The following is a 17,797-nucleotide window of genomic DNA, read 5'->3' on the forward strand; positions in this document are numbered from 1 at the left end:
AAATTTCTTCCAAGAGAAATCTATCACTCATTGATTAATTTACCTGAACAAAAAATTGAACTGTCAATGATGGAAAATTACTTATACCAATACTAAGAAAGGACTCACAAAACTGCATGTGGTGTTCATGTGGTGTTGTATTTATTCAATACCAAAAACTCGTTTTTAATGTGTTCAATATTAATACTGATTTAAAAATTAAAAGTTGATTTCTGATCAAATATTCTATATTTTTGTGTGTTTGATAAATAAAAATTTGAATATTATTATTTTTAAACTAAGGTCTTCATAAACATAGTCTATAAATTAACAACAACAAAAACATGCAAATTCATTGGAAAATACTAAAAAATGTGTCTAAAATAAACTTTTTATTATTAAATCAGATTTTTTATTGAACAGATTGAAAAAATATTAATGATAGATTGAATAAATACAATATTGCATACAGTTAATGTGAGTTTATAGAAGTATTTCAATAAAAAAAAGATAATTTTTTGGTCAGGTAAATTAATCAATGAGTGATATATTTCTCCTAGAAGAAATTTAAAGGTCCTGGTGAATGAACTATACAGAGAACAATACCTGTTGTATTTGTTAGATGGGACAATAGAACTTACAAAAGTTTAAATCGACAGGTAACTTGCAGGTGAATCTATGGAAAACTATCATAGGGTTCGCAATAATTACATAACTGTCCGTTATGTTCGCTTAAATTAACTTTATCGTTAAATATAAGTGTCTTATATAAGACTAAATGTCAATGCAATAGGAACTAAGTACTTAATGGATGAATTATATAAGTATCACTTGATACATATAAATGATTAATAGATATGCAGTACATACTATAGTAGTAGAACAAAAGTCATTCTAACTTATTGAGAAATTGTCATATAATCAGGCAAGTCTATATTTAATTTTGATTTATTGTGTATGAAAATAATGTTACTTTTGAGTTGGTCCAAACTGTATACATGTAGTATATCTTGTCTTTGTTTTTGCAGCAATATCTAGAATCATTTTGCATATCTGACATGTAGAATCAATGGGCAAAGATGCGTAATCTACATTAAATTGATTATAATTTTAATTTAACTAAAATATTTAATATTTTAAATTTCTTGATTCGAGTGACACGTCCAAATGGTTTATAAATAAATTACGCGTCCAGCGTACATCATTATAAGCCTGGTATCATTGATGAGACCCCCTAGCATATTACTAAGCAACACGATATACATACTTAAACATTATAACAGGAAGACTTATTTAAACGACCTGGTTTTTTTTACTTTGACAAATTCGTCTTAAAGTTTTACTGTGTACATTAACCAAAAATATATTTTATTCACAATGTATACTCTTATGTTGAACACTTTCTTATTCACTTTATTTCAATTACATTAAATAGCAACAACAAAACACACATATGAAACAAATAAGCGAATGATTATCAAATATTTTATTTAGATTCTAAAAGGAAATGAAACAAATTCTATATTTGATTTGAAAATTAAGGAAACAAATAAATAAGTCATTGCATTTTCAAAAAGGATTTGATTGGTATTTGTGTGTATTTATTAAGGATAAACGTTCCTTTTTATTAAAGTCATCAATTATTAGGTTTTCCCGAGATAACAAAAGCAAATGCCCTCACCAAAGATAAATGGACAATCATGTAGACTACAATTTGCATCAAAGTAGTGTTTGGCGAGGGTTATCTTGTACTACTCTTTTTCAAAATCTGGTTTGTTATTTAGAGAATCTAGAGTTTATTGATGATCGTGAATAGTTTATGTAGCATCTACTTAAATAACTCACTCTTCCGGAGTAGCTGATATCATCCCCAGTGTTTTGATTGGGTTTGTGTTGCTTAGTCTTTAGTTTACTATGTTGTTTCTTGTGTACTTTTATTCGTCTGCTTCTTTAACAGCTGTGGCGTTATCAGTTTGTTTTTGATCTATGAGTTTGAATGTCCCTCTTTTATTCGCCACTCTTTTTCACATGGCGATTTACAGCATGCCCTTTTTGTGAAGACACCTATACAATTTTGCGCAGGTTATTCTTTTTCGAAATAAGGACAAAAAAACCTCTTACATTAATGCAGGTATGAGAGATAAAACACAGAGAAAAGTTTAATTATTCAGATTATTTTTTGCAGTCTTTTATTGTACTGTAGACGAATGACGTAAACAATGTTCATTAAGAAAGGAGGTCTTTGTACTTATGTATTTATATACTAAAAAAATATTGATGAACATTCAGTGGTTGTCGTTTGTTGAGTGTTACATATTTGTTTTTCGTTAATTGTTTTGTACATAAATTAGGCCGTTAGTTTTCTTTTTTGAACTGTTTTACATTGTCATTTTGGGGCATTTTATAGCTAACTTTGCAGTATGGGCTTTGCTCATTGTTGAAGACCGTACGGTGACATAAAGTTGTTAATTTCTGTGTCATTGGTGGATAATTGTATCATTGGCGTTCATATTGTATCTTCTTTTTTATATTGTTTATGAAACAATTTTTTTTTTATCCAAATTAGTAATTTATTTACATTAGTGTAATTACATACACGTGCATTGAGAATAATAGTTAAAAGACAAATAGATAATTAAATACTTTAAATAAATGTTACACAGCATGTGTAAAGTTGCTTTTTAAAATGGATATAGCAAAATTCGTTACGAATAATAAAAAGTATGTCTACATATACATCTGCACATCAGTTTAACATTTTACATTTTGTATTTAGTTCACAATGGGCTAATCTGGGTATAAAAGTTGTAACCAGTTAACTTATCTAGCAAAACGATTTCACCTTCTTACTTTTTTGGCTTTTTTCACTTTTTCATAAGAACGATACTTATAAGTCTTGCTGACGTTTGAAATTTTATCCTAGTATAAATTCATGTGATGATTTAACTCAGATATTATAAGTTAAAGTAAATATTGCTCCTCAAAACAGATACAACTTCTCATGTAAATATAATTATAATTAACCATATTCTTACTTTTAGCACGCCTTCCTGCAAGTCTCTATTCCAATTGTATCTAGTAATGTTGTATTATACTTTAATGAATTTATCACGTTCTATGTATGAAATCAAATTCAATAAGGACTTATTTCCTTAATAATCGCTAAAACAAAACTAAATAAAACACTTTGTACTGTCGTTCACAATGCAATCATTTCCTTGTATAACATTGACAAACAATGTAGACAATTATTCAAACCTTTAACATTTAATATAATCACTTAAGAATTCTTAAAGTGAATTCATATCTATATTCACAATTTGAATGCTAGATATGATGATGAAAATGGGTGATAAATTAAATTCATATTGGGGTATAGAACAGAAAATAAACCCTGCCTTGTACACACTGTACCAGACCAAAATGGTGACCCGATATTGTGACGAAGTAATTCACAGAAAGTCGTAACCCTATCAAGAACTTTTACTTTGACTACGGGCCATTCAGTCGGTGTTCGTTCTTCTAAAGACTGTGTGTTTTTTGCAGATAAAACAAACAAATAACAAATATAAATTTCAAGTCTTTGGATAAAACCGGCCGGAGATCGGTCGTACGACACGCTGCGATCTACAAAAAGACAAAAAAAACAAATTAAAGATAAAGAGCTATATCATTATAAAACAAATATAAACTGAATACGAATGTCTGTTGTTGTTCGGTCGATGTTTCTCGGTTATTTATCTTATTGGGTTGCTTCATATTACCACTTTACAATTTCTCGATACCCCACTACCTAAAATACACAAACATAAAAACGCATACAAATTCACAATCACACAAATGGTTAGAGTTACTGTAATAGTAATATACCTGTCACAAAATGTCGTTTTAGGCTCTGTTGTATTATTTGTTTGTTGGTTCAATCATCCACTCACACTCCGGTCACTATCATCTATAGTTTTTATTTGATTTTATCAATAAGTATCTACTTTTCAGGTTTATAATCATTGATTCTTTACAAATATTTTCATGTGATTAAGCACTGGAATATGGCATTTTGAAATTTCAAAAGATGTATTTGAACCATAGAAACTACATCTTAATTGAATTTAAGAAAGTTGAAGTTCGATGTCCATTTTACGGAAGAAGTTAAAATTAAACAATAAAAATTTAATAATGTGAGGAATGTTTGCATTTTAAGATAAGCGATGACAGGAAATAAAAATTGTGATTTAAAAACATTGCTCGTAATAAGGTTATCAATATTATATGATTTATTTGTTTAAGTAAGTTTTATTATTGATTTGCAGTTAACACAGTTTTTTTAGCATTTATTTACAAATAATCAATGATTGTGAGGTCGAAGTTCAATTCGTTTTTTTTTCTCTCAGAAAAATCCTTAAGTTTGAACGCCTTTACGATGTCATATACTATCATAGTTTGTACTCTATTTTGCATCAAATAATGACAACAAATTGTTTTTCGTAAATACCTACTATCACAAAGGCTGACTCCATACAGGAACTTCTTAGGAAGAAAGATAAGAAGTTAGCAATATCCTTTAACTCTACTTTCCGCTATATAGATGATGTTCTTTCACTACATAATTCAAAATTTGGTGACTATGTCGAATGCATCTATCCCATCGAACTAGAGATTAAGTATACAACAGATACAGTTAAGTCGGCCTCATATCTTGACTTACATCTAGAAATTGAAAACGAGGGTCGATTGAAAACAAAACTTTACGACAAAAGAGATAATTTCAGCTTTCCAATTGTGAACTTTCCATTTCTAAGTAGCAACATTCCAGCAGCACCTGCATACGGTGTATATATCTCCCAATTGATACGATATTCCCGTGCTTGCATTTCCTATCATGATTTTCTTGATAGAGGGTTATTGCTCACAAGAAAACTATTCAATCATGAGTTCCAAATGGTGAAGTTGAAATTATTTCTTCGTAAATTTTACGGACGCAATCACGAGTTTGTTGACCGTTATGGAATAACCGTTTCAAAAATGATATCGGATATGTCCCTTAGGTCGTAACTACAGTCCCCTTCCCTTTCATAAATGTGACAAACCGAATTAGACTATTTACCGGATTTGTTATCTCATAAGCAACACGACGGGTGCAACATGTGGAGCAGGGTCTGCTTACCCTTCCGGAGCACCTGAGATCACCCCTAGTTTTTGGTGGGGTTCAAATTGTTTATTCTTTAGTTTTCTATGTTGCGTTATGTTTACTATTGTTTGTCTGTTTGTCCTTTTCATTTTTAGCCATGGCGTTTTCAGTTTATTGTCGATTTATGAGTTTGACTGTCCCTCTGGTGTCTTTCGTTTCTCTTTTACAGAACTCACATTTGATTTATAGTTTGCGGTTTTCAATATTGAATCATTAAGATACTCTTTTTTAAACGACACTGACATTACATGCATCGGGTGTGTTCAAATTACTTACCGTCTTTCCAATTTAAGAACTTTTTTCGGCAAATTTAACAATACCGTTATGTAGGTAAAACAACCTGTATTTCTGAATTTGTAAGTGGAACGAGCATTGTTTATTGTCTTTGTACAGTAAATCAATTTCTTGTTCCCCTTGGTCGAAATTCTAGAAATGAAACAAAAATGTTAATTTGAAAATCGATTGAAAACACAATGCACAATTAGATGTACTCGCCTTTTACACATTACTTTACAACATGTGGAAATTGAAATTGTATTGGTGTCCCTATGTCTTAATCTTTGAATTCATGTTTAATTATTTTGTACAATCCATGTTATAAACTCTCGATGTAGCATAATCTGTAAATTGAAAGCTAAAACATAAATCTGCCAAGCTATGTTTTATCTGTATCAATTCGCTATGACTGTTATTTGTGCTTTGATCTCAAATTTAATTTTGTCATTTATTTATAAAATAAAGCAGTTAAACATGTGTCATTAGAAATTAACCAGAATTTTCTTTTAATGACATGACTGTTTTTTTGGGTTTTTTTTTTATAAAGTCATCAAAGTATAGCACAATTAATATTCTTACTGCTGCACCTATATTTCTAACATGTTAAGCTATTAGTGTTCTGTTTTGTTCACACATTGTCGTCAATATAATGTAATTTGTTGCAACTTGCATGCAAGTGAAAGGTTTAGGTAACTATAAAACCAGGTTTAATCCTTTATTTTCTACATCAGGAAATACCTGTACCAATTTAGGAATAGGACAGTTGTTTCACGTTCGTTTTAGTTTGTTTAAACTTTGATTTTGACACTTTGTTATTTTACTTCTCTTCTTTTTCAAAACTATCATGTATATCACATCAGAAATTAAGAAATTCCAACCTCTCTTGCAAAGTTGACTTTAAATGCAAGTGGGGAGTTTTATGTCTATAAAGCTCTTTCCTATGGGTAGGTTTTATACATTGTAAGCTTCATTTTTAAATGTTTGGGTATGCACGTTCCTATTATGTCTGTTTGGTTTGTTCGCGAATCGTTGTCAATATACTAGTAATGGAATTTGGTGTGACTGTTATACAACTGAGAAGTTTATCTACATAAAAAAACTAGGCTCAATCCACCATTTTCTACATAATAAAATGACTGAACCAAGTCTGGAATGTGACAGTTGTTATCCATTCGTTTGATGTGTTACAGCTTATGATTTGGGACTTTCCGTTTTGAATTTTCCTTGGAGTTCAGTATTTTTGTAATTTTACTTTTTTTTAATTCTTGAAAAAAAATGTTTTTATAGGCCTTTTGTTATTTCTGCTGTTTTCTTAATGATGTATGAACAACATGTCCATACCATCAAAAAAGTAATATACGAACAGTAAGTCCTTTTTTAAGTCTCTTTATTTCAGCAGAGTGTTTCCTGGACTTTTTTTTTTATAGTTTTTACGTTTTTCTACTTATGTTTTTGTATTGCTCACTTGATATCGTTCCCTTCTTGTTTTAAAAAAACAAGTATACAAGGAAACGAAAGAACACATAGTAACAATATAATTAACACGAAGCATAGCTGTGTATTGTTAAAATGTTAAGGCTTGAAATATAATAACTAATACATTTTTATTCAGTAATTAATTACAAATTATTACGGAGAAACAAACAAATGTAAAAGAAATGGTCGGACAATGGTGATACACATAAAATATAAATATTCAATTTTGATAAAATCAGTTTGTTCCACGAATTTGATACAACACAAATAGCAAGCTTAATTGAAACGTTTATCTATAATTCAGAAATTGGAGGTTGTCCGACGGCTTTACGAAGATCTGCAATAACTGCACTCCAAAATAAGTTTTCACCTATTCCTTTTGTGTACCTTAGGTGCGGGGTACTGTCTAGTAAAGTACGCAGAGGACTTGTCATGTTTTTCGAGGTGATATTTTCAAGCATCACTAAAAGAAGAGCATTTCTGCCTTGTCGACGTCTTCTCTCCTGAATTATATCGACTTCCCATTGGCACCATTCGCTTTTAGCAAATGCATTAGATATTATAACAACAACCTTCCACGACTTTTTGAGTAATTTATCAACGTTTCCACTGATAGATTCTCCAACTTCAAAGTCTCTGTGATGAATACAGAACTTAAATCCCTCCTCATTTTCAAGTTTTTTGACGAAGTCATCATGAACCCACATTCGGTTTTCATCACAATAAACAACAAACGCGTGATATTCATAATCATCACTATTCAAAATAGGAAGATAACCCTGTCGTCTAAACTGTTTAACTTTGAGAAGGTAAAAAAAGTTCTTAACATTTGTATTACATTTCAGAAAAATTAACATTGTCGATATTAACAGGCAAGCTAATGCAGAAATTGAAATCACAACCAAAAATATTGGGTTGCACGACAAAAAGGAAGGTTTGTAATCTTTTAACAAAACTCCATTATAATTGTCTGGTGTAGTACAATAATAACGCTTTGGGTACTGTAAAAGCGTTATATTTGTTTGCCTTAACCAACTGGCAAACCATATCTGTTCACAAGTACACGCAAATGGATTTTTCGCTAAATTTATCGTTTTTAAATTTGCAAGTAACGCAGCCGGAAAAGATGTTTCGTTTACTACCCTTATTAAATTATGGCGTAAATCTAGATATTGTAAAGAAGCTACTTGAGCAAACACATCTCTGCCCCATCCATATATGCGATTCTTTCTCATGATAAGCGTGTCCATTACAGGTAGTTCTGGAAATACGTTGGCAGGCAAATAACCAAGCCTGGTATTTTCCAAATTAAGATATCTTAATTGTTTTAATGATGATATTATTCTAGGCAAAATTATTGACTGTAAAAAATTCCCGCCTAGATCAAGGTGTTCTAGATTATTGCAACTTGATAACAAACTACTTTGCTCCGACACTGAAAGACTATCAAAATGGAAATTGCAATCTCTGAGTGATAGCATCTGTAATGATGGTATATTCAAAGCTCCACCTTCAATTTTTTTCAACTGTTTTCCTATTGCTGGAAGACTGAGATTAGTTAACATCTTTAAATCTGTGAAAGTATTATTATCAATACGACCAATGAAATTATCACCAATTTTTAAGATTTTAAGCCTCGGAAAACACCGAAATCGTCCAATATATCCAAATTTGTTATTGCTAAGGGATAACAATCTTAAACTTGGAAGTGCACTGTAACTATGATTAATACAAAACTTTTGAAATTTCGTTATTTCGTTGCCGTCTAAATAAAGTTTGTCCAAACTAGAAATACGATGAGGTATAATTGTTGAAATTTTGTTATAACTGACTTTCAGATATTGTAAGCGAGTCATATTTGAAAACCATGACATATTTAAAACTTGAAGATTATTGTCGTTGATGTTAATTTTATGTATTTTATTCGTGTTTATTGCCTTAAACATATCATGTGGAAGAAATGACCAATTATTACCTGCTAAGGCGAGTGATTTTAAATGTGCGGTTTCCATATTGTTCAATGCATGCATTACGATTGCTGCATGTAATAATGGTTCTGATGATATTGCCAATGACACTATTGATGTGAAATTAGAAAAAGTATCCGGTTCCAGTAAATAAATGTTGTTGTTCGTAAAGTTTAGCGTGAGGATATTGTTAAAAGTCAAGTTTGCCGTCCTTTCCTTGGATAGTGTTCCAATATGTCCATTAAGAAAAGTGAATTTTTTAACAATTATCGGAAATCGTGGAATATAGGTTAGATTTTTACCAGAGCAGAAAGCTTCACAATCTGCACATTTACAAAACTCAGCTGGACACTGTATAACATCTTGTGCTGTGACATGTATGAATAAACTTAGCAATGAACAGATATTGATGATTGCCATTTTAATTCGCTGATTTCAGTTACCTGAAGAAGAAAACATTTCACATCAAAAGTCAGTTCGTAAAATAAAAGTCGACTGCAACATCAATTGGCAAACGAAATAATGCAATAATTTACAAAAAGTATACTATATTTCAGACCTTATGATATGAACATCTGAAAATTCAGAAATTTAGATTTGTAGATCATTTGATACTATTGACACAATTTAAATGCCTTCTTTGTTTGCTCGACATTCATACCACATCATCTTATATATATTAATGTAATTTGATTGTTTACTGCATGAATCTGAGAAATCAGAATTGTTTGGAAGCCACATTCATAAACCAAACGGAAGACGTTTACAAGAATAAATAATTATCCAATAAATGAAACATATTAAAAATACATAGTTGTATTCTGTTAACTTCAGTTCCTCAATTTGAATAGAACAGTTATGCTTAAAATGTGACTGACTGTTGATGGTTTCACATAATAAATACTGTTTCAATTATAACACCTTTTTGTTAATTATAAATGATGACACTTACCAGAATATTGATGCTGTCACTTTAAATTCCAGTCAATATTTATTGCAAAAGTGCTTATATGCACTTTCTCATATACGTTTATTGATATCTAAACAGTTTGATCAATCACATCTGAACCTGGCATATAAATTTTCGAATATGTCCTTATATGGTTGTAGTTGAAGATGTACATGTTTTTCGATATTTGTGGAATCAAATGGTTGGTACAAACAATTTAAAATGAAACCAAATGATTGATCAGAATGACATTTCTATATCAATTTTCCATTCCTTTAGCCTTTTGATTGTATTGCATTTAAGTGAAACAATTATCAAATATAAGAATAAATATACATAATACCGGTATACTATACTATACTTACTCAAGCACAAATAATGATCAATAACAATCAAATGTTTCATGCATCGAATGAGTTCTCTTATTTTCGATGAATTAGTTGCTTTAACTTGTCAGATATTGCAATTTAGTCCCTTTAAATAACGTATGTATGTATCTTAGACTGATGAAAACATGTTGCTAGTAAGTAAAGACACCAACACAGCATTTATGTTAGCCAATTCATTATGGTGATTGTATGATGTCTAATCTAAACAAGCTTTCCTTTTATTGAGTGGCCCCTGCATTCCGAATTCAGAGCGATCTCAAGTTTATAATTTCAACGCTTGATTGAATATGTATTCTCTTAAATGACAAACAAGTAAAAATGTTTAATTTATTGCAACTCCTCAATTTGAAAAGAAATCTTTTCGACTGCCTCTTTGTTACAATCAAAAGTAGTGTTTCTATCAATTACCTTTTAATCAGATTTAAACAGTCTGTAGACATAAGAATCACCAGTGAAGTTCGAATAAACAAATGTTAAAATTACGACGAAGGGGATCATTAAAGACCCGAAATTTCTAGGGTAGAACATGTAGAAGATCCTTAATATTTCGATAAATTTCAAGTACTGTAAACATTAAGTTAACATTTATAACCATATCAATGATAACCAATGAAAGCCCAGACGTGCTAACTGCTGGGTAGTCGCCTTAATTTGCTAGTTATATTATTTATGATAAAAGAAAAGTATTAGTACTTAACTTAACAAATATATATTGTTTATAATAAAAAAAAAAAGTATTAGTACATGCAGTACTTATCTAACTAACCAATGATGACTACTAAAATTTAACTTACCTTCACTCTCATATGGTAACAGTTTTTATTATAACTTCCGTATTTGTACCAGTTGGTATATGAAAAGTTTGATAAATCACATGTAATTAACGGAAAATATCCTTATATGTTATAATACCAATATTGATTTTTTTTGTAACAAAATGTTTAACGTTTGTAAGTCCATAAAGAAAACGAAACCTTGACATATTTATCAAAAAATCATTTCTACAAAAAAATATCAATTTTTGAATTTAAGTTAATTTAAGATAAGAAAACATTTAAAGTTTCTATTATCATATAGAAAACGAAACCTTAACATGTCTTTCATCAAATCTTTTTCAACAGAAAACACACAAGATACTAATTCATGCAAGGAATCCAATTGTTAGATAATTTATCGATAATGATGATATTTATTTTTGTGTTATATTTTTAGCAACGTTTGGTACAAGATATTTATCAATATACCTGTTTTTATTAACTGCATAACCTTTTTCTAATTTACAAATCGCATGTTTTACATATATTCTTCTAAGAGAACTTGTACCAATATCGTAGACAACCTTACGCCGGTATTAATCAACTTTTTGATAGAACATATAAATTTATTGAAACGCATTTTTTTTCCAAACGAGTTTCATCATTATGTACGTTATGTATTTACACCACTGGGTCGATGCCACTGCTGGTGGACGTTTCGTCCCCGAGGGTATCACCAGCCCAGTAGTCAACACTTCGGTGCTGACATGAATATCAATAATGTGGTCATTTTAATAAATTTCCTGTATACAAAACTTTGAACTTTTTGAAAAACTAAGGATTTTCTTATCCCAGGCATAGATTACCTTAGCCGTATTTGGCACAACTTTTTGGAATTTTGGATCCTCAATGCTCTTCAACTATGTACTTGTTTGGGTTTATAAATATTTTTGATTTGAGTGTCACTGATGAGTCTTATGTAGACGAAACGCGCGTCTGGCGTACTAAATTATAACCCTGGTACCTTTGATAACTATTTACACCACTGGGTCGATGCCACTGCTGGTTGACGTTTCGTCCCCGAGGGTATCACCAGCCCAGTAGTCAACACTTCGGTGCTGACATGAATATCAATAATGTGATCATTTTTATAAATTTCCTGTATACAAAACTTTGAACTTTTTGAAATACTAAGGATTTTCTTATCCCAGGCATAGGTTACCTTAGCCGTATTTGGCACAACTTTTTGGAATTTTGGATCCTCAATGCTCTTCAACTTTGTACTTGTTTGGGTTTATAAATATTTTTGATTTGAGCGTCACTGATGAGTCTTATGTAGACGAAACGCGCGTCTGGCGTACTAAATTATAACCCTGGTATCTTTGATAACTATGTACATATTTCATTCCTTTTACAGGGCAAATACTGTAATTATTAGTCTACTTATTATAAGTACATTTCATATAGCCTGCAATTAATTCGTTTTAACATAATCATTTTCTTGACCCATCTTGCACATCTTATTGTAGCCACACATAGTGCAATTTATTTATGTTCAATTAGTTTAACCGAGTTTGTTTTTTTTCGTTCATTTTTGTAGAAATCATATAATTACTAATTACAGTGAAAACATACAAAACACAGGTGATTCTCGCAATCTCAAACTTCAAAATCTGTTCGAAAAGAAAGGGAACACCGTAACGTTTCCGATGTTGGTCCTGTTGTTAGGGATTTTAGTTGTGACGTCAGTTTTGTTATGACGTCATTTCCATTGCAATTCCAACAAAGAAACGCTATAAGGGGCTTTGTCATATCAAAGAATTATTAGAAATAGTTATAGTGCTCCTTTCCTATATTTTACTAGACTGATAAATATAGATATAGGAAGATGTGGTATGAGTGCCAATGAGACAACTCTCCATCCAAATAACAATTTATAAAAGTAAACCATTATAGGTCAAGGTACGGCCTTTAACACGATATGTATATTAAACTAAAAGTATCATAACAAACGAGACCAGGAGGACAATTTGAGATTCCTACACAAATGCGGGAAAATAGAAAAGTCTGAAAATAAAAATTTGACGATTTTGAGTTCATTAGTAAATTCGTCCCTATATAATCAATGCTTTGTATGTACTGTTCACATTGTTTGTTGCTAGCACAATACATATATCCGATTTTACATGTAGTTAAAGTTTGACGATACCATCACTGATAACTAAACACATCATGTATCAATCACTTATCAACAAACAACGAGTATTGGAATGATCGTAATTCTTGTAATACTGCCTTTTGAGTTTCATATTAATTCAGCTATTTCAAAACTTGTCAAAGCCTTTATCATGTTTTGTGGGTTGCTGCTAATATTATATGTATGACAAATATTGAACCGATTGTTCATAAAGTTTACAGATACTTCGGATATTGTGCTTATTCTTTGACTTTACTGTAATATCTTTGTTACAAATAATAACAAACCAATTGTCGAAGTCGCAATCCCATCCATTTTTTTTTAATTGTCGTGAAATACTTATCCAATCTCCAATCAATATATCTGATCTTGATTTGAACCTCACTGAATTCGTCACTTCACTAAATTGTAAATACCAAAACTGCTTTTCTTTTCAATTAAAATTTACGATTTTTACCTCATCGTCAAAAATAGAGATGTATCTACGTGAAACCTAACACAATTTCATCTATACCAAATGTTTTTTGTTACTTTCCAAGTCATATTTGAAGCATTATATATAACATTATGAAAGTTTATTGTATTTTAGAATGTTATCCTTTTATTCATTATACCTCTGCCAGTGACATATTTATCATCACTATATTCACATTGCGTGTTTAATATACAAAGACGACATTAGAGTATTGTACCAGATATAAACATTTCATGTATATAGCCTAATTATAACATATAACAATAAACAACCTGTCCATTTCATCATCCAATCCAAAAAAGCCGACGCACAAAAAAAAACGAAACGCGATACTTCTTTTAGAAAAGAGGGACGAAAGATACCAAAGGGACAGTTAAACTCATGAATCGAAAATAAACTGACAACACCATGGCTAAAAATGAAAAAGACAAACAGACAAACAATAATACACATGATACAACATAGAAAACGAAAGAATAAGCAACACGAACTCCATCAATATTTAACATTAACTAAACTTCGGTAAACTAAATGTTCTATATCATTAAAGAAAATATCCCTGTTATGAAAATGAGACACAAAAAAAACCCAATAAAATCTAAGTAAACTTAATAGCTTAATAGCTTGCTGGTCGGTGTGATCTAAGGTTTCATGTTGAAGACCATACTTTTACCTTTAATGGTTTACTTTTACAAATTGAGACTTGGATGGAGAGTTGTCTTAATGGGACACATACTACATCTTGTTTTATATATTAACTAGATTGAAATAGTAGACATCAACACAAATTTAGCCTTATAAGAACATCGGTAAAAATTTAACATGAATAATCATCTATTCAATGTTTCTTTTTATTTAAAGGCATTAAATACAGCAGGATATATCATTCATCCTCAAAAGATTAATCTTGGATTAATGAACATTTATAAAAGATAATGCTAACTAAGGGATATAGGAATTCATGCATCTAATCATGCTTATATATTACAAACATGAACGCAAAATAAAGAAACATTCTAACATATTTTAAAACAGCATAAAATAATAGAAATCTGCTGTCAATTGCATCTATTGACACTTAAAAGGTCAATACAATTTAACACATTGTGTTTATAATTCTGAAACTGGAGGCTGTCCTATGGCTTTTCGAAGATCTTCAACTACTGCAGTCCAAAAAACATTTTCTCCAATTCCTTTTTTGAACCTCAGGTGCGGGGTACTGTCTAGTAAGGTACGCAGTGGACTTGTCATGTTTTTCGAGGTGATATTTTCAAGCATCACTAAAAGAAGTGCATTTCGGCCTTGTCGGCGTCTTCTCTCCTGAATTATATCGATTTCCCATTGACACCATTCACTTTTAGCAAATGCATTTGATATTATAACAACAACCTTCCATGATTTGTTAAGGTATTGATCAATATTGACACTGATAGGTTTCCCTACCTCAAAGTCCCTGTGATGAATGCAGAACTTAAATCCATCCTCAATTTCAAGTCTTTTTACAAAATCGTTATGAACCCATATTCGGTTTTCCTCACAATAAACAACAAAAGCGTGATATTCATAATCATCGCTATTCAAAATGGGAAGATAACCCTGTCGTCTAAACTGTTTAACTTTTAGTAGGTATAAACAGTTCTTTATATTTATATTACATTTCAGAAAAATTAACATTGTCAATATTAAAAGGCAAATTAATGCAGAAATTGAAATCACAATCAAAAATATTGGGTTGCACGAAATAAAAGAAGGTTTATAATCTTTTAACAAACTTCCACTATAATTGTCTGGTGATGTACAATAGTAACGTTGCGGGTATTGTAAAAGAGTTATATTTGTCTGCCGTAACCAACTGACAAACCATATCTGTTCACATGTACACGCGAATTGATTTGTTGCCAAATTGATCGTTTTCAAATTTGCAAGTAACGTAGTTGGAAAAGATGATTCGTTTACTATCTTTATCAAATTATTGCGTAGATCTAAATATTGTAGAGAAGTCACATGCGCAAACACATCCCTGTCCCATCCATATATTCGATTCATTTTCATGATAAGCGTGTTTATGAATGGCAGTTCTGGAAATAGTTTGTCAGGCAAATAGCCAAGTCTTGTGTATTGTAAATTAAGATATGTTAACTGTTTCACTTGTGATAAAATCCTAGGCAAAATTGTTGAACTTAAATAATTTCCACCAAGATCAAGAACTTTCAAATCTTTGCAGCCGGATAGAACACGACTTTGTTCCGATGCTGATAAACTATCAAAATGGAATTGACAATCACGGAGTGATAACTTTTGTAACGATGGTAAATTGAAGGCTCTATCTTCAATTTTTTTCAATGGTTTTCCTGCAGCCTTAAGAATTAGACTAGTCAATCCTTTTAACTCTGTAAAGGTGTTATTGTGAATGGTACCGATACAATTATTATCAATTTCCAATGTTCTAAGCCTCGGTAAACATCGAAATTGTGTAAAGTTTCCAATTCTATTATTGTTAAGTGACAACCATTTTAAATTTGGAAGTGCACTGTTAATACTATGATTTATACAAAACGTTTCAAATTTCACTATTTCATTGCCGTCTAAATAAAGTTTGTTCAGACTGGAAATACGCTCAGGAAAAATTGTTGAAATTTTATTATAACTGATTTTCAAATTGTGAAAATAACTCATATTTAAAAACCACGAGAAATGTAACACTTGAAGATTATTACTCTTGATATTGATCTCGCGTATTTTTTTCGTGCTTATAGTCGTAAACATATCATGTGGAAGAACTGACCAATTGTTGTTTGTTAAGGTGAGTGACCTTAAAGAGGAAGTTTTCATATTGTGCAATGCATTCCTAACATCTGTCGCTGGCAGTGATGGTTCAAATGAAATGGTCAACGAAGATATTTTCATGAAGGGTGAAAATGTATCAGGCTTAAGTCGAACTATGGCATTATTTTTTAATGTTAGCTCGTTGATAACATTGAAAGTTAGATTTTTCGTTCTTTCCCGTGACAGTGCGCCAATATTTCCTTGCAGAAAACTGAATGATTTTATGCCTATCGGAAAACGTGGAATGTAAGTAAGATTTTTACCAGAGCAAATAGCTGTAAATTTTGTACAAGTACAAAGCTTAATCGGACAATGTATTTTATCTTGTCTTGTAATATGTAGGATAACACTAAGTAATGCACAGATAATGTTAATTTCCATTACGATTTCCATGAGAATAGCTACCTGAAAGACGAATAATGAAAACAAAATTCATATGTCATATCTAGCTACAATTCAAATACTGCAGTACAAGTTTGCTATTAATATCTATTCGATTGCAGTCGTCATTTCTCATACCTCTGTTGGAGCAGTTTGTGCGTTGGGAGTACAATCTGAAATTAATATATGTTGAGTATCAATATTCACTTGCGTAACGTATAAATTCAGGATGTGTAAATACCACGCTATAGAGCAAAAGGTATGTTACTTCTAGGAAATTAGAAATTACAATTGGAGAGTGAAATTATAACGTTTCTTAAAGATTCTACTCTGAAATAATCTGTCGAGTTAAAGACATAGATATGAAGCAGACCGTCGAAATTTCAATCTTGGAAATACTGAGATATACATGATATATAAGACGTATGCAATCGTTTTAGCACAGGGTGTTTAGGTGAATGCAAATCTGCTAATTAAAAAATGTAAAATTAAAGAAATTTTTAACGCCATTTTTTTTTAATGTCAGGACATATTGCGATTGTTATCTTGTGGTTCGTTTCTGTGTGTGTTGCATTGTTTTTGTTTTGTTTTGTGTTGCATTTCAGTGTTTCTGTTGTTTCGTTGTTTTCCTCTTGTGGTTGTAGTGTTTCCCTCGGTTTTGTTTTGTGGCGGGGATTTGTTATTTTTCAATCGATTTATGACCTTCGAACAGCGGTACGTACTGTTGCATTAATTTAACCCAAGATATTTCGGTTTTCTCACTAAATTGTTTTTTATACCTTTTTTGGTTGACAATAGCATGAAAAGGTTGTGTGTCTGATTTCAATATTATTTTTGACTGTCTTTCTTTATTTAAGCTTACACACTAAAAAAAAATAGGTTATGTGCACAAATCTTTTGTATCAACTAAAAATACAATTCTTTAATGCTATCAAGTTT

The 17,797-nt window shown here is 30.9% G+C and overlaps 1 protein-coding gene across 1 annotated transcript; it reads right to left on the bottom strand.

Annotated features, from left to right (window-relative positions):
• Window positions 1–7,201: 7,201 nt before the first annotated feature.
• LOC143046731 (toll-like receptor 1) lies at window positions 7,202–8,663 on the bottom strand. Its single transcript, XM_076219831.1, has one exon. The coding sequence runs from the start codon at window positions 8,482–8,484 to the stop codon at window positions 7,213–7,215; it is 1,272 nt and encodes a 423-aa protein (XP_076075946.1). The 5' UTR covers window positions 8,485–8,663; the 3' UTR covers window positions 7,202–7,212.
• Between the last annotated feature and the right edge of the window lie 9,134 nt (window positions 8,664–17,797).

Source organism: Mytilus galloprovincialis, chromosome 9, assembly GCF_965363235.1.
Source record: "Mytilus galloprovincialis chromosome 9, xbMytGall1.hap1.1, whole genome shotgun sequence".
Lineage (NCBI taxonomy): Eukaryota > Metazoa > Mollusca > Bivalvia > Mytilida > Mytilidae > Mytilus > Mytilus galloprovincialis.